General features: G+C 40.6%; 1 protein-coding gene across 1 annotated transcript; it reads left to right on the plus strand.

The window, feature by feature from the left end:
* The first annotated feature begins 212 nt into the window (after positions 1–212).
* On the plus strand, positions 213–23140 carry LOC147322137 (uncharacterized). The gene is made up of 11 exons (XM_086306531.1): positions 213–532; positions 3154–3445; positions 4125–4691; positions 9201–9419; positions 9660–9950; positions 10336–10400; positions 10533–10639; positions 10755–10898; positions 13631–13762; positions 19395–19664; positions 20120–23140. Exons 2-11 carry the CDS (start codon positions 3294–3296, stop codon positions 20327–20329), a joined length of 2157 nt encoding a protein of 718 aa, XP_086162657.1. The 5' UTR covers positions 213–532; positions 3154–3293; the 3' UTR covers positions 20330–23140.
* Positions 23141–24411: the final 1271 nt, after the last annotated feature.

Raw genomic sequence — 24411 nt, forward strand, 5'->3', positions numbered from 1 at the left:
CTTTGATATGAAAAAATAAAAGCAGCACGTACTCCCATTTAAACACGATGAACGGTAAATGTTTGGCCTTTCTGCTTGAAAGACTTAAAACGTTAATTTTCTGTCAAACGTTTTGATGAGTGAAGACTAAAAAACCGATTTGCACAAGTGTTCCGAAATTTCTACTTTCACCTGAATGCATCAAAAAAGAACTCTCGGCGCACACGAGCATGACGTCATGCGCTCGGACCAAGCCGTGACCCGCTGCTCCTGCTAAGCTAAGGTGGTTCGTACCAACAGATGGTCCGCGTCAAACGCTCCGAAAACCCGCTTTCCTATGAAATGTGCCGCATTAAGCGATAACGGCGCAGTCGTAGGAAGAGCTACCCACCGCGGCAGCAGCGTTTTCAGTGAGCGCCAGTTACTCTCCGGGAACGCATGCTTGTATTTTAAGTTTACCGCAGCTAGCTGGCTAGCTCGTCAGCTCACCAAAAGTGAAACAGGAACGAGACTGAAAGCTCCAGGAGTTTGACTTCAGCACAGCCAAAACAAGGTGTGTTTTCACGACCTGACCGTGTCTTTTATTTGTACCAGCTAAGAAGTGTGCAGCCGTTATTATTAATGTTACTTTGCCGTGTTTGACAGGTGTAGCTGTGTTCATTTAATAAAGTCGTGTGGTTTAAAAAAAAAAAGAAGAAGAGGGAAATGCCCTCGCGACAGGAGTTTTTAGCCATACTGCCACTGCATTGTTTTACTGTGCTTCATCACAGGCTGCCAAAAGGTGTTTTTGTATGAGGATCACACGTTTCCATACTGTAATGTATTCAGTCTGTAGTCCGAATGATTTTCAGTCGGACTGAATTATATACTGAATGATGTGTGTTATTCTTTTATGTTATATGTTATTGATTAGCTTGAAGACATGCCATGACTGTGCACCCCAGCTGTGGACATTGGTCTTAGGGGCACACTGTTGGATCACATCACTTCTAAATGATAACAAACATCTATTTCTGCAAGAAAAGAAAGTGTTTACACATACTGGACAACACGGAGTTATGGTCAGAGGTTTGCATGCCCTCATCATGTGCATAAATGTCACGTTAAATCTGAGCTTTTAATGATTTCTTTTTCCAAGGTGGAATGATTGTGCAAAAAAAACCACAACAACCCAAGAATCGGGTGCTCAAAAGTATACATTCAGCCTCAAATATATGCATTGATATTTGGTAAACTGTCCCTTAACAAGTGGCACCTTAAGCAGATCTTTTTGGTGGCCACGAACAATCGTTTGACTTAATTCTGGCTTGATTTGTGAACTCTGCTCTTGCCAGAATTTGTAGAGTTCTTTTAAATTTGTTGGTTTCCTGGCATAGACCTGTTGTAGTCCACAAATAGGATGGAGATGAGGGATTGGGAAGCCCGTTCAGGAAGTTTAATGTTAGCCTGCTTTTTCCTATCTAAATGTATGTTTGGGATCATTGTCCTGCTGGAGCATCCGACTTGTGTCCAAGTTTCAACCATCTAGTTTTTGATCTGAGGTAGAGTTGAAGAATTTGGAGGTAGTCATCCTACTTCATAATTCCATTCAGTTTGTGCAATTTACCACTGACACGAAAACAGCCCAGAGCGTGATACTATCACTGCCATGCTTGACAGCTGGAAGCTTCGCTTTTACTCCTCCACACATACCTCTTGTCATTGTGGAGAAATACTCAATCCCTAGCTCGCCTGGCCATCAAACATGTATCCAGAAGGCTTTTGGCTTGTCTACGTGGCAGTTGCAAATTTCATTCAAGCTTGAAGGTGTCAATTTTGGAGCAGGAGCTTCTTTCTTGGACGGCAACATCTTAGTCCATGGCGATTTAAAACTCTTCACGGTGGAGAATGATGCTGGTATTTCAGCAATTTCCAGTTCATGACAGGCTTGAGCCTTCGTGGTTCCTGAACATCCAAATCAATTCCCCCTCATCCGAGGGAGTCTGTTTGGGTCGTCTTCCAGATCTTGGCAAAATGGTGACATATCTGAATAACTGGTACTTATGTACAACTGGTTGAAGTGATGATCTTGGAATCTGCGGTTGTTTAGAAATGGCTTCAAGAGACCTTCAGTTCCTTGGACTTTCCTGTTGTTCAGCGTATAGGTCAGCTCAATGAGTGCTGTCAAACAAATCCTCTTTATGATGACAAAGAGAAACTACTGATTGTAGTCAGTCATGATCATTAACCAGAAGTTAATGGGCTTTGGCCTTGCCAATTTAAAAGAAAAAAAGAAAGAAAATCCCAAATAAATTCAAACTTGTACATCCAATTCTTGTTTGTATTTTTTTAAGTCATAAAGATCATTAAAAGCCAAAAATCATCATGACATTTGTGCTCATGATGAATTTATTTTAACTTCTTTATGCGACGTAACAATATAGCTGCGATTGACCTAATAATATCTGTCAACAAATTCATCAGTCAGGGGATAATTCTGGGTCTTTTTCTTGGCTCAGTGGGGGCCTTTAGGAGCACACTCATTGGTTCAGATATAATTAGCAAATAGTCTGTTACCTTAGGAAAGACTGGCTTATTCATTTTCCTAATATCTTTGGTGATTTTATAAACAACAGTAAATTAAACCTCACTTAAAAAAATAAGAGTTGTTGTTCATTTATTTATTTTTATCACAGTCTGGCTGGGTGCTGTCTTTTTTGCCTCATTGGGCAACATTTAAGGAGTCTTGAGCTTTTCCATATAGTTTATGCATGTAAACATGAATACTGTGGGTAATCATGTTTGGTTATATCTCAGGGTTTTTCCATGTTGGATGTGACCTTTCAGGTCCACCTACAGTAAATACAATAAGTCTTTGTTGCCTTATTCAACAGAAATCTGTGTGTTGTTGTGTTTCCTGGATGTTTGAAAAACAAAATATTTATCGTGTTTGAGAAAATGAATCCCCGTTGAACATAAAAGCTTTATCCTTCATAATGGACAAAATCTGCATGTACCAAAATATTGTATTTTATTAAATACAACACATTGTGTAATTACAGTAGCAGGAACTTGTTACATAACAAACTGTAACGTGTTAGATCACAGTCAGTGTGTTGATCACTCATTCTGTGCTTTTAGCTGTCAACACACTTTTTATAGGACATAAACATGGTTTCTCCCTTGCGTTAGCAGCAGCTTATCCCTCCGTCGTCATCATGGAGTCCTGAAATCTTCAGGCTTCGGCGACTCGCCAGGTCGCTTGTGGTTGCTTTGGACCAGAGGCCTCTTCAGCCTACAGCCTGTCCGACCTCCCAGGCTGAGGGAGCGAGCAGATGGGGAACTGGTGCTGTTGTCGCCATGAAAGTCCCTGCGGCAGTTTGGAGGAAAGAAGCGGTTTGCTGACCAGTGACTCGAAGGCCACCCAGTTCACAGGCTGTAAAGCTGTGGCTGGCAATTGCGGTCCTGAAGGAGATGATTGCATGAGGTGAGATGACTGGGAAAACACAGACAAGGAAACTCAAAGTGAGTGTGTGAAGGGTGCTGGGTGCTAATAAGACTTGGTGACCTAATCTGGTACAACAGACACACTTTCACAGGATTTCCCAGCAGTGTTTCGTTTCTCAGGTTCCTCCATAAGCAGCAGACCACAAACAATTTTAGAGCTGACTCAGAACACTTTCAGCTGAGACTTTTAAACGCTTGAAGAAAGCTTTGGAGTTTGCGGTAATATTGGATTTAAGCATCTAAAACACGCAGACAGTACCTGCATCTGTGGTCACAAAAGCAGCATTAAATGCTGGAAAATGGGTGAAAACAAAATGATGATTAGATTTTCCCCTGTGGGTTGTGTAGGATGCACCATGTGACCCAATGACAGCACAAAACAGAGTACTGAGATCAGAAACAGGGTGAGGGGGACTTCCAAAGGTCTTAAAGTGTTTGTGGAAGTCAAAACATTTGTCATTTCATGAACTAACTGGTAATCAAAGAGATAATGTTTTGAACAAAGGTTATCTGCTTCCTCTCCACCTACAGGGTTGAAGGAATCCTGAAACATTTCAACAGTGTCTTATCTTTGGTCACAAAACATTGTTTTTCTGGGCATGAAAAGGGTGTAGCCGAGGCTCTGTTGCATTGCTAATGAATACTGTGTTGTCACTTAGGGATGAGGAGCGGAAGATGAGTCCTGAGACCGGAGAGCAGGAGCCTAATAACACTCAGGAAAATGGACCCTTGAAGCAGGAAGTCATTCAAATAGAGATGCCTCCGCCCTGCAACATGTCTGAAGAAAACGCCACCGGAGTACAAGATACAGAGGAATCTCCTGCTCACAGTCGTCAACTTCCAATGCAGTGCGCTTTGGGGTCTGTCCAGGATGAGCACGCCAAGGCGGATTCTGAGGTTTTAAAAGCACCAGAGATAGAAGAAAACCCCCCCACGCAATACAAAATCCCAGATGGCACCTCTCTGACACCTGAGGTGGTCTGCTTTGAAAAAACTCCGCATACTGAGGCAAACACAACAGTAGAGCAAACTGCAGCGAGCACAACTCATCATGACAAAGAAGAAAAAGTGACTGTTGAAGCTGCAGCTAAACCATCAGGGGAGTTTTCTGAAAATCACCAAGTGTCATCAGTGTCAAACATGCTGTTGGCTGCAGCTGCCCCGGCAGCCCAGCTGTCGTCTGTGTCTGTGGGAAAGCAGGAACCTGAACCTGAGCCTCTGACATGGTGAGTTACATGAAATGAACCTGTAAGCTTAGAATTTAGCTTCCCTTTTATAATGATTTTAATATTTATTCTGAAGAGCTGGATAGAAAGTTCCAGTGCAGTTCAATGTCATATGTTGTCTGTATTTCTTTTAGAAGAAAATATGAACTTCTTAAAGCGCTTCTTTCTTTGTTGTGTGCTCGTTTTACCATGACATTTCCTGCATTAAAAATATAACGCCTTACTTAAAAGTACCACAATATCTTAGCACCTGTATAATGTCAAATACTGTAAGACTCCTTCTAACAGCTCCAGTGTCTAAAATTAAAATATTGTGACACAAATGCGACACGTTCTTCTACACGTGGTGGTTGTTTAATCAAGTTTCGGCAACACCAAACATTTATTTTGCTTTTAGTGGTTGGACACATTGATATGTGTATTGTATCACTTCCCTTTGCCATACAGGTGTTGATACATTGCTGCCAAATGTAGTTCGTTTTGCTAAAACAGGAAGCTGCTCTAAACGTCTGTCAACAACTTGACTTACCGGAGGATCTGCTTTATGACTCTGGGTTCAAGATGATATAGCTCTGCCAATGCTGTAAATTCCTCTCATACCAAGCAGATTAGTTTGTTTATTCTTTTTTAAATTTTTAGTTTGATATGAATTGTGATGTCAAGTGTCCAATTTTGTCCCACCTAGCAGTGGTGAAATCCCTGGATCGAGATTGGGATCAGTTCCAAAAGTTAATCGCTTCCAAGTTGGGGGGCAAAAAAACACCTCTGTTTATATTTTCTTTCAAATACGCCAAAGTCTTTTTGAGTAATCCTGCAACAGAAAGACAAACTGAACTGCTCCTTTGGAGGTAACGATTGAGGGTAAACTAAGTGACTGGTTTTTATATAGCCCTTTTCTACTTGAGCATTAAGAAAGCAGTTTATACAACATGTCTCATAACCCATTCATGCACATTCACACTCCAGAAGATGTATCAGGATCAACGTGTGGTTGAGTGTTTTGCCCAAGGATACTTTAGCATGCAGTCCACAAACCTCCCAATTAGTAGTACTGTACTACCACCTGAACACAGCCTCCAAGTGATTAGGAGTTGTAGTGAAGAAGAAGGCAGACAAAGTACAAAGCTCTTTACTTGAATTAACACACTGTTTAGAGTGAATATTATCATTATATATATTACAGTGAATAAACAGATGGTTACTCCTCTCAGCTCTGAAAAGCTGATGGGGTATTGAGATCACCCTGCCAGGCAGGCAGGTAGCTGTGAAGTGTGGACACGAAAGTTTATGAATGCAATAACTGGAGAACGAGGCAACATAGTATTTCAAAACTGATACCACAGATGCTACTTAAATCTCAGGCGAGTGTGAATCCCGGACATCGGAGTCAGAGATCAACTTTTCAGATTTTTCAAATTTATACCATAGGTGCATTTACTAGGAGGCTGAGGGTAGCACAGACAACCGCTGGTATTTTTTTCTTCTGATGTATTGTTACACATATGTCTTGCAATATATAAAGTATTGTAGAATCACTGGGGATCAAAGTACTGTGATAGTATTGTGAGTTACTCTGTGACTCCCAATGCTGCTTGCTGCAGTCTTACTTTGGTGGTTTACTCAATTATAATAATCCAGATGAAACAGCTTGGCCTCCTTAAAAATGGTTTAAAGACAGAAGACTGTCTTATTGTTTCTAGAGGATTGTAACATTTTCTAATCACATCTGTGTCTGGTTTGGACAGCTGCTAAATTCTTTTCTTTCTTTTTTGTCGTTCAAGTTTTTATTTGTTTTATAACAACCAAAGGAATAACAAATCTTAAACGTAAAGCAGCCAAGTCGGCGCTTACCATACCATTCATGAATCTGATCGTCCCGGTGGTACAAGAGCAGTCCCAGGATTTCTTGAAGTTCTCTGTATTGTTATTTAGCTTGGCCAGCAGGTGTTCATATGACACTTTCTCCAGCATGAATTCCAACCAGTTTTTAATGTCCGGAGCAGAAGTTGTATTACATAATCTGTATAATCTGTGACCACTCCCAACTGTATCACTGTATTTTGGTGTTTTAATATTAGGTATTATTGTCCGATTCCCCCAATAGGCATAGTCTTGGTGACATGGGTATCACCATGCACATTCTTATGTGTTATAATTCTATTTTCCAAAATGGGGAAACGTATTTACAGTCCCAGATCGCATGTATAAAGGTTCCTGGTTCTGCTTGACATTTCCAACATAAATAATTGGTAAGTAGACCCGTTCTACAAAGGCTAGATGGAGTAAAAAAACTGTACTATCTAGAGCAGGGCGATATGGCCAAAAATATTTATCACGATATATATTTGAAAATTTGCAATAACGATATAACCGACGATATAATTGATGCGAGACAAAATACAACTCCACAACATTACTAGCGCAAAAAGACAACCTTCCATTTATTTTCACTTAAGAAGCTGGTTTTTATGTACATTAAAGCTTTATAAAAATGTAACAGTGCAAATGCAAATTCCTTGCTGAAAGTTTAACCAAAAGGCATTTCCAGTAGAAATGGGCTGACATATCCTGAGCATAACCATGTATAATATCCACTGAAGTTAAAAAGAGGTGCTTTGCAACATTAAACTGCAGTGTGCAGTACGTATTTTTCGGACCATAAGGTGCACAGGATTATAAGGCACATTAAGCGAAACAAAGCAGTCAGATAAATCAAACTTTATTAAACTCATTCTTCTTGCTTCCTCCACTTCTGTACCATTGATTCATTAATGTTGAATTCTCTGGCAGCTGCTCTATTCCCATGTTGTTGCAGTATATTAATGACTAACCTCGTATTGTGGATGGATTATCTCAGTTGTTCTCCTGACTGAAGTTTGGTCCGTTTACAGCATCCTGCCATGCGATTGCATTTGTCTCTAACCATGAAGAACCTTCACGTTAACTTTTATAAGTGGAAAAGTGTTAGTGTTCGTCCTCCAGCTTCACTGTTTATGTTATGCTAACATAGCTGTGTCGCTAGCGATCACGTAGCACATCATTATATACCAGCTAGCCCAACTTCAGTAACCCTACAAACGTCACTGCTGTTTAGTTTCCTGTCTTCATTTATGTTGGAAGTGATAGCAGAGCTGTACGTTTGATTTTTTTCAGAAATCTCTCAGTCAGAACATGCTATATCATGCTTAGGTAACTAGCGAAACTAGCGAGCTAACTTCCGCTAGCTTCCTGCTAACTTCTAACTCCGTTAAATATAATAACTTTTGTTTTCATGGATGCCTGGAAGTTAAACTTTATAGTTACACCTGGTAAAGCAGCAATGCTGATCGTTTTATTAAAGATGAAAGAATTTAGACAGTTTTTAACTCTAAGTGATGCTGCAGTGTTGTTTGACCTGAAGCATACGGAGTTTAGGACCCAGATTACTCCCAGATTTAAGAGCATCTTAGTCCGACAAATACGACAATAACAACGGCCGCTTGCATGTTCTGCAAAAAATGTGCTTTGTTGTGTATCTGACGGACAAACACCAAACCAGTTCCACATCACGGAAGTTGCACCATTTTTACAAACCAATTCTGGTTCATCTGTTTCACTCAACAATCGGCCATGTGTGTATGAAAACAAAGGCACTGCGCATGCGCGTTTTACTCCCATTCTATCGCGATATTTCATTTTCCTATCGTTGCCTAACATTATACCGGTATTACCGTGAACGGTATAATATGGCCCAGCCCTAGTACTATCTTATAATGACTCTTTAATGTTTCCTATTATGTGACAGTATCTTTAACCATCCATCATCATTATTTGGACAGCCAAGGTCCCTCTGCCATCTGTTTGTATGCTATTAAATAATTTGTGAAATGCGGATGCCTTGTGTTTGATACTGAGTAGATCCATACATTTTTGTATGTATGAAATTATCTTTAACAATGCAGAATCTAATCTATAAGTATTTCCAAAAGTTATCTTTTTGTTTTTTAACATTATATCTAAGCATGAAAACCCCAAAAAAACACCCCGCCTGTGTATATACATCACCTATATTGTGTGTCCCCTCCATAAGTCACTTTCCAGTATGCAATTTATTCCCAACACAGATAAAAAGGTTGAACCATAATGAGGAGTACAGCTGTTTAAAATGTGACATGGCATGCATCCCGTGTCTCTTTTCTTTCTTTGTTTGCTTCTTGTCCCAAGTTCACCATCCCTTTAAATCATTAACCTCCGTTTTTTCTTTTTAGATCTGTGGTTGCATTAGACCATCAAACTGTTGCAGAATCACTGATCAGGGCCGTTTTATGACCATGCTGTTAACGCTCTATAGGCCTTGACTTACTACTTTTGGTTTTTCAAGTATGACATGAGGTGATAAGGGCTTCTATGGATAGCTTTATTACTGAACATTATTACACATGTACGACTGTTGTGTAATCACTTGCTTTTACATTTGTGCAAGCAATAGTCTATTTATTTTTTTTACCTTTCTTATTGCTATCTGCTCAGTGCCGGGACAGATGATTCAAATAGCAGGGAGCCCAGTCTTGAAGACCCAAAAAGCCATGATGTCTCCCAGTTGTCTTCTGGATTGGAGCCCACGGAACTCGACCACAGCGGTGAGGGACAGGACTCTGCCAGCTCAGTGAAGGAGCCAGAAACCACAGCTCCAGCAGACGCCAGAGAGAGGCCAGTGGGTTCAGAGTTTGCAATAACAAAACAAACAAGGTATTTGTTTACGTGAACTCTGGACTTGTGGCGGCAGAGTGGCACTGTGGCCACTAGGGGGCGAACTCTTACCATTGCATCTTCTATAACAGTCAGCCCTCCTCATACCTGCAGTTTTCCTACAGCTAAATGTGTGCTTTACATTTCTAAATACAACTTAAGTTGCACATTTGCAAGTTTGAGTTTAAGACATGAATGGTAAACTTGGCTTTATACACAAAACATGCATTTTCTTTTCAGCTTGCCGTTAGATGAAGATAAAAGGTCAGATGCGGAGCATACACCTACAATGTCAGAGGAGGTCGTGTCTGTGGAGAAAACCAAGCAGGAACCAATGTTAGTGCAGGATAACGATGAAGATCTCCCCAAGGTCAAGCGGAACGATGAAGAGATAAAAGAGGAGAGGCCAACTGAGGCCGAGACTGAACCTGTGAAAGATGCTGAAAGCGAGGAGGTTACAGGAAAAAAGGAGCAGCTGGCAGAGAGCGCAACCAAGAATGTTATGGCTGACACCACAGAGAAGGAAGACAGGTCTGTAAAGATCCCCTCTGTTCACTTTATAGTCCTGAATTGAATCACAGCATCTGTTGAAAGAATAAAGGAGGTAAAACCACTTTTACCCAAGAAACAGATGGGATTATGAGACAAAAATGTAGCAAAATACACACAAATTATGTGTTTATTATTTATAGTCAAGTTTATGTTTATTTATTTTTTATTTTTTTGCAAATGTCACAGAAAAATGAAATCTGGACTTACACATTTGAAGTGTGAGTATTTTTAGTGAGATTAAGTTGTCCCTGTCCCAGTTGGCATTGACTTAAAATTGCTCGATATGGAGATCCAGGACCAGGCTTTGGATACACAAAAATAACTTGTTGTTTGATTAAAAATAAGTGTTTCTGTTTTATCATAGTGAAGAAGATTTGTACAGAGGCGAAGAGGAGCTGTCTGCGTCACAGCCCGAGCTGGAGACAAAACGTCAGTACATCCTCCGCTTCTATTGCATCAGTGATTTTCAACAAGTGCAGCTTTTGTCTGTCATTTGAAATCTGGACAATAGTCTTTTTGTTCTGCCCATCGTCTCACCTTTCTCTGCTATCCCTCGCTCAGTTTTAAAGGTGGAGGACAGATGCAGTTTGTCACCGGTGGTGAATATTCTGTTGTACAGTGAGAGGGAGTGGAAGGGAAATACTCTTAAAAGCGCTCTCATTAAAAAGGTTGGTGCCTGAAGTTTCTCAGAAGAATCATTTCAGGTTAAAGCCAGTTCTTATTTATTTATTTTTACATTAATGGCTAGAATGTTTCCTCTAATGTCCCCGTGTGTTGGTGCAGGGTTATAAGGAGATGTCCCAGAGCTTTGCCAGCGTACGAAGAGTCAGGGGGGACAACTACTGTGCCCTCAGAGCCACGCTGTTCCAAGTGTTGTCCCACAGCACCCAGTTGCCTGCGTGGCTGCAGAATGAGGACGTCATCATGGTAAATTTTCACTTCTGCATCTTATCGTTCAGAGCTCATGCTGAAACCAGCCCCAGCATTGCCAAGAGTTGAAACCACTGCTGTCAGCAATTGCTGTAAGAAATTGCAGCTTCCACATTTTGTCCACCCGCCATGCTCTGTGCAACTGTTCAGACCTGTTTGTGTGAGAGGCCGTTCTCCAAAGGCAACAAAGCAGAACTGACTTTACACTGGGCACAGCAGCAGTGGAAAAGAGGAACTAGAAAAGTACCATGTACCGTAAACCTCAGTCACACAGGCGCAGGTTGGCGACTCCATGACAACCATTGGTTGCTAAGGAAAAATTGCTATTCCCCAATAAAAACCAAATGACAATCTGAATTTCAGTCATTTAGCAGTTCCTGGAAGTCACAAGGATTTACCAGGGGATCCCATGTGACTGGGGTACTATGTTAGTGCTGATTACGGTGATTATTGGCTGCTTTGAGATTCAACATGTTGTGCGTTCAGAGATACACTTTCACATCTCATGCTTGTAACGAGTGGTTATTAAAGTTACTGTTCGAAGGAGTCTGGCCATTTTCCTCTGACATCAACAAAGCATTTTTCACCCAGCGATCAGTGTCTGTTAATCCAAGAGATGGTTCTGTGAGAAAATCCCAACAGATCATCAGTTTCTGAAATACTTACACCAGCCTGTGGGCGATCGTGGCTCAAGAGTTGGGAGTTCATCATCGCCAGTGTGTGAATGTGTGTGTGAATGGGTGGATGACTGGATGTGTAAAGTGCTTTGGGGTCCTTAGGGACTAGTAAAGCGCTATATAAATACAGGCCATTTACCATTTTACCAGAAACTATGCCACCTTCAAAGTTTGTTAAATCTTCCCCATTCTGATGCCTATTTTGGACTTCAGCAGGTCGTCTTGATCATGTCTAAGTGCATTGAGTTGCTTTCATGTGATTGGCTGATGAGATATTTTTCTAAACAAGCAGCTGTACCTCATGAAATGGCAGGTAAGCGTATGTAGTTTGCCTGCCATGTCACTTACCTGCTAATTAGTGCTAAAGACTTGTAATAAACCGCACAATTTCACTCACAAAGAATAGCAACAGAGTTCTTAGTCATGGCATGGTATTTGCTAGATAAATATCTTAAGTCCTCCAGACTGTACCTCAAAGCAGCCAGTCCTAATAATACATAACTTTAACTGCTGATGAAGTTTAGATTAATTACTTATCAAATTTGCCCCTCATAAAAGTAAAGGGGAAATTGGCTATAGACCAAAACTAGGTTTCCTTATGCGCAATACTGAGATTGTGATTATGTAAAATGCAGCAGCAGAATGGGTTTTTGGGGTGTGACTACTCCTGCAAGCTTGACTGGCACACATATAGTTAAAGGTATGTTATTTAAAAGAAAAAAAGGATACTGTACTGTACTAGAACTGTGTGTAAATACACCTTCCAACAACTTGATGCGTTCTCATAAACATATAATTAATCAATAAAAAATACATAAAAGTGGGCATTTCCCGTATGACATTTTCCTTCTTACCCACGGTGTTTTACATTTGGGGCTAGAGACCGGCCACATAAGTATTGTGTCAAAAGCAGAGAAGTAGAGACGTCTCAGGCCTTAGTGTGCCCTGAAAGGACATTAATATTTGTTCCTGGATCTTCAGACTCAAGACATGAAGCATCATACCTGTTTTATTTTCAGAGAAGGGCCTTCTACAGATGGGGAAAACCTCCAAGGTGGCTCTGCATCCAGTGTTTTGTTTTGTTGTTGTTTTTGCCTGTTTTTATTACAAAGGACTTTGTGGTTTTTGACCTGTGAAAGGTGCCGTATAAATAAAGTTTACTTACTTACTAGTAGAAACAGGCTGGCTGGCCGTGCCCGTTACCGGGTACAGTCTATGTAAATTTTTTTTTTTTAACCTGTCTTGCTAACTAAAACTTATTTGTCCTACAGCAGCCACCGTAGCTAGGAGTATGCACTGTAGTTATTCTGTGTGCCTTCTCTCTCCCCAAGCGGTCGCGGCAAATGGCCGCCCCACCCTGAGCCTGGTTCTGCCGGAGGTTTCTTCCTGTTAAAAGGGAGTTTTTCCTTCCCACTGTCGCCAAAGTGCTTGCTCATAGGGCGTTATATGATTGTTGGGTTTTTGTCTGTATGTATTATTGTAGGGTGCACCTTACAATATAAGAATAAGATTAATAAGAATAAGAATAACTTTATTTATCCCGAGGGAAATTCTTTTGTCATGTACATGCTCAAAGCAGCAGGAGAGACAGAGGAACAGATGAATAAGATATACAATATATACAATAAGAGCAGTAATATACAGTAATAATGCACCTTGAGGCCACTGTTGATGTAATTTGGCGCTATATAAATAAAATTGAATTAATTTGAATTGGGAGGAATAAGAAAACAAACCTCGGTTGACTGCAATCTGCAATATACCTAATCCAACAGTGAAAATTTTACACAGCGTAACTTTAAGAATGTATTATCTTAGTTAACAGTTTTCAATTTTCCTGCGACTTGTGTCCATTTTATAAACAAAAAATGTGTTTTATGCTGACAACATAGTCACTAACTCCTTGGTCTGAGAAGTCACGTTGCTAATATCGAATGGTTAATTATATACAGCTGTTGGTAGAAAAGAACCAAAAATTTACTGCAGAAGTGATCATTGCCCCGTCTTGTAAACACTGTTAATGTTACATAACGTAATTCTTTGTGTTTACAGCTGCCAAAACAACTGGAGGCTCAGGATGGGCTGATAAGTCAGTGGACATTTCCTGGAGAGTGCCTGCAGAGAGATGGGACAGGAGATGCCGTCCAGCAGCTTAAAGGCTACATGGAGCTTCTCCGTAACACGGTACTGGCTGCAGACCTTCACAGAAACTCTCACACAGCAAGAAAGTATTTCAAAAACACAACAAGCGTAAACCACAGCGCTATTTTTATGCCATTTGTGGACACTCGAGGGTATTGATATTCACCCATGAAGGGTTGGCTGATTGCTACCATATGTTAAAGGGAGGTAGTTTTCTAAAGGATGTGTGGCTTCTTTTTTCCTGTGTGTCATTAAAGCAGCCTGGTAATGCTCTGAGGGGATTTAGAGGAATAGCAGGAACTGAACTGATAAAAGCACTTTACCAGTCTGAGGCTTGGTGTTGAATTTATATTCAGTCACTGCCTGGTAGGATGAGGAATTCTGGTGTTTACATACCTCTGTTGTGTTACGAGATGTAGCTGTGTATCTGACAGTATAATCTGTGGTCTGTCTCGTAGTCTGCGCAGTTTGTGTCATGTACATTTAAGTGTATAGGGGAAAGACACTCAATACAGCAGCTTTGCAATAGATAAAAATGGTGATATCTGATTCTGTAGTGTGTATCATCATAAAGGAAATAACCAACAAAAGATCCTTTTTGACCAGATCAGCCTGGGGACCAACGTCAAGAACAGATCAGTAACTACAAGCGTCATTTTCACACCTTTGAAAACTATAAAGTGGTGTATTTACAACAAAAAAAAAATCTCCCCGCAACAACAACCTTGGGGTCGTAATTTGTTGCTGATGCTTCCATCCATACCAAAAATTATTGAAACCATCAGTGCTTCCATTAATCTCTATACCATAAGGTTTCAATTTAGCGCAAGAATCCATGTGCCAAATAGCATTTGGCCCTTTATTGCTTAATAATCTGTTGGATTGACCCGCTGCACCACATATCCCATTTGAATAGCTCAAAGGTGTCCAGCGTTATCCTTGACTCTGTCCATTGTGCTGTAGTTCTTTATGCACAAATGACATCACCTAGAGCTGGGCGATAGAACGATAACGATATGTATCGCGATATAACTTTTACTCGATAGAGAAATTAAGCTATCGCGATAGACCTCGCCGCTCTTGTCCTCAAAAAAAAAAAAAAAAAAAAAAAAGGTCAGCCAATCCAAATTAAGTAGCGCAGAGCCGAACCAATCACAGCCGCAGCGTCACGTCGCGTGACTTGTTACGTACAGCACAAGTGCCAAGCCACACGTGTGTTTGTTTGGGAAGCAGCCAGCGGGTAATGGAGCCAGCGCATAATGGAGGAAATGAGTGTGCCGACTAGAAAAATCAACCGAGCGTGACCGAAGAGAAAACAGATGATGGTTGCAATGCCGGAGAGATTGTCGAACGGAAGAGCCATAGAAGCTCCGTAGTGTGAAGGTATTTCGGCTATTTCAAGTCTGACAAAAAACAGAGTAGCGTGCACTGTAAATTGTGCCGAAAGCAAGTCTGGAAATACAATAAACTGGTGCATGCGTCACACTGTGCGCCACGTTATTGTTTCGGTGAAATGAATTTCTACAATACTGTTAATTCTACTCTCTGCAGTGTTTAAATGCTTACATATACACACAGTTACTGTCCCTCCACACATACAACTCGGTTCTGCTTCTATGCCCCAGCTTTGTTTACTTTTTCCCACCGAGGCTTCTAGACTTCTGATTGGCCAACATTTCTGCACGGTTAGGAATCTAGCGCCACCTGCTGCTTTGGCATGTTCATAGCAGCGTTTTCCTTCATTTCTGCCTTTATGTGTGGACGGGATTATTTTTAAAACGAAAACGGAAAATCTCCGTTTTCAAAAATACCCGTGTACGTGTGGACGTAGCCTCAGTCTCTGACTGGAAGCGCTAATTCGTCATTCGGCTTTTGTCAGACTAAAGTAACTGTTAAAACTGTTTGAAAAGCTCAGCTATACAACAAGGAGAGATTGAGAATTTCCTTTTAGTTCTCAGTTTATTTGATATTGACAAAAGTTAGTCAGTTTTGTCTGTTCTTCTGTAAAACAAACTAAGATTTATTTTTAGAATTAATATTTTGTTTCTAAGTGGAATTGACAATTTAGTCTGTTTCGTTTGTTCTATTTTGAAACTTAAACGCTTTAGCGGCTGCCTTTTGTGTAGTTTGCAATATTTGCCTTTATCTATCTGAAAAAGTCTCATGTTCCTTAAGTACATCTACCCTGTTGAACTTATTATGGGAAATAAATATTTAAATAAAAACAAGCTGCTGATTATTTCACATTTTACTTGTGAGCAACGGCACATTTAAATCTTACAAATATAGTTATTTGGCTTATATCGTGATAGATATCGTTATCGCCTGAAATGAAAAAAACATATCGTGATATGAAAAAATCTCATATCGCCCAGCTCTAACATCACCTCATCTAAATCGGTGTGTTGTCTTCTGGATAGACCCATTTCCTAACATCGTTTCTTCAAAGTCTGGATGCTTATGATAATGTGCTGATTCTGAGGTAAAATCATGAGTAGTTATTTGGTGCCACTATAAAAGTAAAATTTACTTGGGTCATCTAATGTTGGCAAAGCAAACCTGTTGTGCAAGGAGACGGGTTTGCTTGAACCCGCCTCTTTGCACAAAGAGACGGGCTGTATTTAAATACACCTGCCCTGTATTTTTTTTTTCTACCTTCAGCGGCCCGTCGTAAACAAATGAATGTGTCATTATGCAAACAAATAAATGTTTTCAGCCAAGATATGTCAAGTGACCGAGTGCGTGCAACACAGTAGTCAATTTGCTCATTGACAAAGACTCATTCAGACTGATGGTGGCTACATGCTGGCAATCTGCCTGCATTTATGAATTAGAAAGCAGTTATTTGCAAACCTGCAAAAATCTCTCTGAGAGCGACTGCAGTCAGTCCAAGTCAGACTGTGACTGTTTGCACAAAGGTTGCATTCCCTTTAGGTGCAATCAGCTTGTGATCAAAGATGCTCGTGAGTGTGCAACACCCTCAAGCTCTGAGCAACCATTTAGTCACCACAAGTTGCAGTCAGCTACAGAATGTGAAAAAAATTCAATACACTCACCAATCAGAGGCAAGGAGGATGCTTTTTACCCATGTTACTGAGCTGTTGGCGTGCTCTGAATTAATATGTAGTATTTGAGTTTAACTTAATTAAACTTTAGCTATCCAGTGTTGGATTGCTTTTTGGTTGAGTTGAAGTTTGCTTAGCTAATGTTTTCTGCTCGAGATGAGTCCTCTTCTTCATTGTTTCCCCAGAGTTTTTTTATTATCATTATTTTTATTTTATTTTATTTTTTATAAAATATTGACATTGTGGTGCCAGTTTAGCTTAATGGATGTTTTTTTTGTCTCCCAGCACAGTGTCAAGAGCATGAAAGAGATTCTATGAGACAGACAGTTACTCTAGGAGAGGTGGACCGGGCTGTAGAAGGCCCTTAACCCATCAGCAGGATCTGTTTCTTCTTGTTTATGCAAGGACAAGTAGAATTAGCCTTGCCAGAGCAATGACCTCCAGCAGGCCACCCATGTGGGTTTCTGACCACGTGGCTGAAACAGACTTCATGAGGGCCCAACATCATCTAGTGGGCCCTGAGCTTACTGCCTAGCACCGTAAAGCACGATTGGCATTGGCCATAGAATACCAAAATTGGCACACTGGCCTGCTGTGCTTTTCACAGATGAGTGCTGGTTCACCCTGAGCACATGTGACAGACGTGAAAGAGTTTGGAGAATCCCAGGCATGCATGCAAACCCATGGGGGCCACACAAATTACTCAGTACCATTTTAAGCTACAGCAATGAAATTTTGGCAAAACCGACTAGCTTGACACATCATTTTTTCACTTCAGTTTTCGGGGACTCTTTGAACTTAGCGCTCTGTAGCTTGATACTTCTTATTTCTATCAAACAACATGGCATCCTTTTCTTCCTAACACATTACCCAGTCTGTACAAGTGTAGATTTTCCCCATGGACATTTGATGTGTTTTCAAAGTATTCCTTTAACATTTTTGAGCAGTGCATTTTCATCTTACACACACTCTCTGATTGGCAGTTTTGAGGTTCAGCATCCTGACCAGCAGCACTTCGACTGACTGGAGGATCTAGTTACCCCCAACCTTCCAATTAGCAAACACATCCCTGTACCTCCTTAACCACAGCTGCCCCATCCCAACAACTAGGGATGGACCGATCCGATATTACGTATCGGTCCGATACTGACCTAAATTACTGGATTGGATATCGGAGAGAGATAAAAAATGTAATCAGATTCATTAAATATCTCAAAAGCACCTCACAAAACTTGCAACCAATGACTGTAGAAAAGGTCATTGCTTGCGACACGGCGTAACTCAGCTCATGACCCTAGCATGTTGGGGCAGTATGTGTCACGTGATAGAGCAGCTGTGGCGTGCGAGACCTCTCGGCAGTCGCTACCAAACCGGCATTTCATCTCCGAGAAAGTTAACCCAGAGAGAAGTAAAGCAAGTGTGTAAGTTCATCTTTGAATGTTTGTAAAGCATTTTAGCCTTCTCTCCCCCTCCCTCTCCTGTTGCTACTTCAATCATGAAACTGATCAATGATCAGCTGATCGGCTTTTCTGTTGCCACTCCTGTCTCTTGTTTGTTTTTGGCCCACTTCGCACCAGAAAGAGGAAACCAGCAGCTAAAGAACAGCAGCACGTTTAAGCTTGATAAGCTGTTGTTAGAATTTATTTAATATTACTTTTTACACCAGGATCTTTTTCTACGCAGCTGACGGCTGGTAACTGTGCAGGGGCGGATCTAGCAAAGTTTAGCCAGGGGGGCCGATAGGGCATTAACAGGGAAAAGGGGGCACAAAGACATACTTTTCTTTCTTATTCTCATTTAAAATGTCTACCTTTAATTAAATAATTATCTGAATCTTACACCCAAAGTTTTAATCCGACGTAAAATGAATAGAAGTCCATTACTGTATATAGTAACTATTAAGTCTAATATATACCCTGGTAAGCTATACTACTTTTTCCTTTGGGAACCATCTGTGCGGTCTGCAATTCTGTTGAAGAAAGATGTTGAATCTATTTAATTATTGTAGAAAAATAATTTATTTCTGTGCATTTATTTATTTATTTTTACACGTGCATTAAATTAAAGTTGATTACATCGATTAAGCATCACGAGGTGGAGGGTGGTTCCCTATTTTTTTTGTTGGCAACCCTATTAGTTAGGTTGTTTAATATTTCTGCTAAGTACTCTTTAAAATACCAGAATAGGGAGGATGGTGTGGGTTTAACTTTATTAGCTCAGTGTTGCTGAACTATGAAATATTTTGGGTGCAGTGTATTTTTTGCATACAGGTTTATCAGAATAGCTTTAGTGTTTTTTTTTTTTGTTTGTTTGTTTTTTAAATGTATGAACCTATACAAAGTGCAGCAAGATATTAAAAAAACAGTTTTATTGATTAAAAAAAATACACTATATCGGATTCATATCGGTATCGGCAGATATACAAATTTATGATATCTGTATCGGACATAAAAAAGTGGTATCGTGCCATCTCTACCAACAACCTGCCCTCATTATCTGAGCTTTAAGTTCCATAACCTGAAATTATGTCTGAAAAAAGCAGTAAATTCTCATGTATAGCCAGCTGTTTTAGACCTCTTCAGTGACTGATACACTTTGTTTGTCTCCAGTGGCAGGCAGCGGTGGACTGTGCCACCGACGCTGAGCGTCAGCAGCTCTGTGAGCGAGTGTTTCAGGGTGGAGAAGAGGAGCTCGGTCTGCTGGAGGCTCTCAAGCTGCTGATGCTGAGCAGAGCGGCAGAGCTGCACAGCTGCATGCAGGGCGGTGAAGACGTCCCCCTCTTCTGCTGGCTGCTGTTCGCGCGGGACTCCTCCGACTGTCCACGCTCTTTCCTCTCCAACCACCTCAGCCACGTGGGCCTGACCGCAGGTCTGGAGCAGGTGGGAAGCGTCTCTGTTGTTTTTGACAACTTTATGGTAAAAGGTTGCTGGGAATTTTCTTTCCCACTGAGTAAACATCTGTCGCACTCAGTAACAAAAACAACAATTCGGGCTGAACATCACGAGGTGGGTGTGTTAACATTTTTGTCATGTGAGAGCCGAATAGTAAAACATGCCGGCGCTTGCTCTGTTTTTGTTTTCCGCTTGTTTTGAGTGATGCACCATTGACCCCGGAGGCGGAGGTAGTTCTCAACTGCTGAGCGTTTTAATTGTTATTTTCATTTTTTGAATAACAGATTTTACAAGCTCTGCTTCTAAAGAGAGACTCCACCCGTAAAGGTTTTGTGCTGAAGCAGCTGATCAAACATGGAGCTGTTTGAGAAGTCTGCTGGAGTTCCTCTGTAACTGTGCAATTATCCCCTCCCCCCTCCCTTTGCGTTTTCTCTCTTGGGCAGGTGGAGATGTTCCTGCTGGGCTACGCCCTGCAGTGTACCATTCAAGTTTACAGACTGTACAAGGCAGACACAGAGGAGTTTGTCACCTACTACCCGGACGACCATAGGGACGACTGGGAATCTGTGTGCCTCGTCACAGAGGATGATCGCCACTACAATGTGCCCGTTGTAGAAGCTGCAGAAACACAAAAGGAGCTCCCCTCCAGCTGATTGCCACTGCAGAAAAACCTCCTGCCATACAAACACCCCTCAGGTTGATCAAGATTTATCAATTAAAGGTATAGTTTTGGGAAGTGTGCTTATTAATTGACAGCCAGCAGTAAGTTTGCTTAGCTTAGTACAAAGAATGGAAGTAAAGGGTACAAACATACAACCACCAGCACTTTTGATTGTTTGTTTTTGTTTGTTTGCTTTTACTTTAATCCACACAGAAATCAATGACACATGATTTTCTTCTTCCCTGGACAGAGGTGCCTCGCTAACCTTTCTCTATTTCCTTTATTATCTATTAACCTGTGCCGAGCATGGGTCACATCTGTCTGGACTGTTAGATGAAAAAGGGATCACAGATCTGTTGCTTTAAATTATGAGCGATCTTTATCACTGTGCACACACTCCACCAGAAGTAGAGGTGAATGCACGTTAAGAGCCTGGTCTCAGTTTTAATCTCCATCATAAAAAAGCTGTTTAAATATCAGCAGGAAAGCGAAACAAGACAAACTCTTCTGTTGTGATCGCTAGTTGGCTTAAATTAAGATACTTCTGAAGGAAAGGTGCTGGTGGGAGGATGTTCTTACCTTTGGAATGAGTGGTAACCTGAAACCTGCAGACCTCCACAAGAGACTGATGATTTTTGTTTTGGGCCTTTTATTAGAGATGTTCCTGGCTAGTCATCATTTCTAAAAGGCAAAATAATAACTCAGAAAACCTTTAGAATTGAGCAGACCTTAAATCAGGGATGTCAAACTCATTTTAAGTGGGCCGGACAGATGAAAATCTCCTTTGTGTCAGCGTGAAGAAGTTTAACTACACATTTAATCTCAATATAAGAAGAAGTGCGATTTCAACACTACGTCTCAAAAGAAATGCTGCTGCAGCAGACAAAAGAATTCTGGGATTTCATTACAAGAAATAAATGTTACAAATTACAGAAAAGTTCTGGTAGCTCATTGCCCAGACTGTCCTGCAATTATGAAGCATACTTTTTTTTATTTTTAATTCATATAAAATGCTCTATGTTATTTATCAATTTTGCTGTGGACACACTGTAAAAAAGGAGAAACTTCTCTAGTAGATGGTGCAACTTTTCTGTCATTTAATTGGTTATCCAGTACACAATTACTATGGTGCAGTATGTGTGGCTGTGGAGGCGATCTTAATTAGTAGGAAAAACAGTAAAACACACAGAAAACAGTCCAATATAAGTCCACGATTTCTTACATTGTCTAAAGATATCCAGTCGGCCAGATTGGAGTCTTTGCCAGGCCGATTCCAGCCCCCGGGACTTACGTTTTAAATTTGTCAAGTTAAAAATTTGACATTCTGCAAACACATTCCATGTTAATGAAAAGGTCCTTTTTTCATTCATGCAAGCACACCCCGGTGCAGAATGTGGTTAAACCTGGCTTTAGCTGCTTGTTTAACCAGCTATTTCAGCAGCTGACTAGCAGGGAGGCAACATTTAAATAACTAGTCAACTGGTACTATTTGACAAATATTATGGTCTGCTGTGTAGTAGGGCCCATTCTATAAGTTTTTGCTTCAGTTGTAGTGAGTTACTGCCTGAATGTTGCACTGATTACGGAGCGTATCCGTCTATGCACTGCACCCATACAGTCTGTATGTGGAGCTTTCTGGATAACCTTGCGAGCATTAGCTGACACGTTGACACATCTGGCCCCAAAAACCAAAGTGCTTAAGGCCATTAAGCAAACATAACGTCACAGTGACTGTGTCCATCTTCGGTATACAGTTTATGTTTTTGGCAGAGAACAGCTAGCTGTCTCCCCCCGCTTACAGTCCTTATGCTAAGCTAAGCTGACTGCCTCCTGCTTCACATGTCTAACTCAGCAAATAAGCACACGTCCCAAAAATCTTGACCTATTCCTTTAAAAAAAACAACAACAAAAAAAACCAACACACAACAAAATGCTGATTCAAGACCACGTACAAGGTTTGGTTTACATGTTCTTGTACACACTGTACTGTATACACAGTTTTCTATTTGGATATGTGTACATATCGGATATCCTGTGATTTTCTCAGATAGACGCAGATTCCTTTGCAGGGTGTCATTTTGGAAGGAAAAAAAGCCCAAATTTTCTCAGTCTTTTTTTTTTTTTTAAATGTAAAATTTTGAGTGAAGCTGCCAACGGCGCCAAAAACTTTAGGTGATGGTATTTACACTGGATGTTGGGCACTTTGAGTGTTAATTTATTGTTTTGTTTTTTAAAACAAGTGTGACCGTCTAAATTCATTAAGTGAAGCAACTGAATTAGTCAATGAAGGGTTGGACGATTTATCAGGTTCAACACCAGATGACGATCAGAAGATTACTCGCATCCTCTGTGTCAGAGGTGTGATTTGTGGCAGTCTGTGTGTGCATGTGTGTTTGACTTTGTGTGTATGTGTGTGTTAAACTCAATGTGTAACATGCTGCCTTTTAACCAAGCTGTTCTGAAGGGAAGAAATGTGCCAATGTTGCTGCTAACACTGGCAACAGACCCAACCACCAGCCGCTGGACTCAGAAAAGGCTCGCTTGGTCCTCCGTGTTGCCTTAGAAATAATGCACAGTAAGAATGAATGTTGGATATTGGTGATAAGAGGCCATTTATGTCTTAATTCCAGAGCAGGTAAAGGTGATTAAAGAAAATGTTATGCCATTTGCAGGAATGTTCTTGCACTGTCAAAAGTTTTGGACAGCATTTAAATAAAATGATTTTTTTGGGGTGGTGGGGGTAAAGTTCTGGATTGAGGTCTGTAGACAAAATAAAACAGTGTAAAAACGTTCTTAAAGTGGATCTTTCCTCTTTGTCTTATGTATACTATTACAATAGTGGATGCTCATTTAAAATAGGGCCAGTGTGCTCGGCATATGCACAAGTAATCGTTTTCATCCCATTTAAGAGTTTTCTTTTTTCTAATCTTGGCTCTGCATGAGGTCAGTGAGGGAGAGGATATCTCTAATATGGTCATCTCACAAGCTCCACCCACAAGTTTGCAAGGGGCAGCCAATTAGAATAAAGTTGTGTTAAACAGGATGAGGATGAGTTTAAAAGCATCTTAAACTGGGTCTTTATGCAGCTCATCCTCTGTGCGAAACAAGCCATCTCTTTAAGACTTGCATATTTTAATTCTTCACCCTCTGATACCTTCTTCTGGTCACCCTTGTTTCTCTTTCCCGAACTGGTGTCTGACCTGCTTCCAGAACAAAATGACTGGCTACGCATCAGGTCTAGGTATACCCTTGGAAAAACCTGGAAATTACTCCAGATAGATGTGTAGATAGCCACATCTATATACTGAATTGTCAACCCTGACGATCTAGGGTACTGGGGGAGGTTGTCAGATGTCTTTATGGCAGAAAAGAGTAAAAGCCCACTTTCTTCTGATTGGTTGCCCCTCGCCTGACATCTGAACCTGGTGCTTGTGAGCACCGCTTCCTTCGCTTGCCAGCGTTTTTATTTTGTTAATACCAAATTCAGATGTTGAAAAGAACAAAAACATTAGTTTGTAATCACAAAAGTTTTGCAAGATTCAAATTTGTCAACAGAGCCCCCCCAGATTTATGAAAACAGTGTTTGTATTTTAATAGATGTTTTAAACTTATTAAATCTCACCCCTGACACAAATGTCATATAATGAATAAAAAAAAAAAAAAACTAAGCTGAAAGAGTCCAAAATCCACTATAAATTCAGTTCCCTTTAGCTTTCAAAGCCAAAAATAAAACAATACAGGCCTAAAAAAAAATTCTGCCGTAACCAAACTTGTAACCAGTAAATTACATTATCTCAGATCCATTCATGCACGCTCTCTGAGTATAATGCAGATTTAACAATGGTTACCTGCTTATTGGAGAGAACAGTAGGTTTAACTTTCACTCACTGGTTGTGTGAAACTGCTTTCATATTTCTGTTAGCAGGCATTCATGTGGGGGAAAAAGGCTGAAACGTCAGCTTAGTTTGAAAAATTTCGTTCTCTGAAAATACAGACGGCAATCTAGTGAAACTTTACTCTGTCACCGTCTGGACTCTGGTCAATGAAAACAGAGCTCTGAAGTTTTATTCTGCT

Source organism: Aulonocara sp. 'chitande type north' Nkhata Bay, linkage group LG9 (assembly GCF_057382095.1).
Source record: "Aulonocara sp. 'chitande type north' Nkhata Bay isolate Kocher_YH1m ecotype deep benthic linkage group LG9, A_spYH_male_GT1.1, whole genome shotgun sequence".
In the NCBI taxonomy this organism is placed as follows: domain Eukaryota; kingdom Metazoa; phylum Chordata; class Actinopteri; order Cichliformes; family Cichlidae; genus Aulonocara; species Aulonocara sp. 'chitande type north' Nkhata Bay.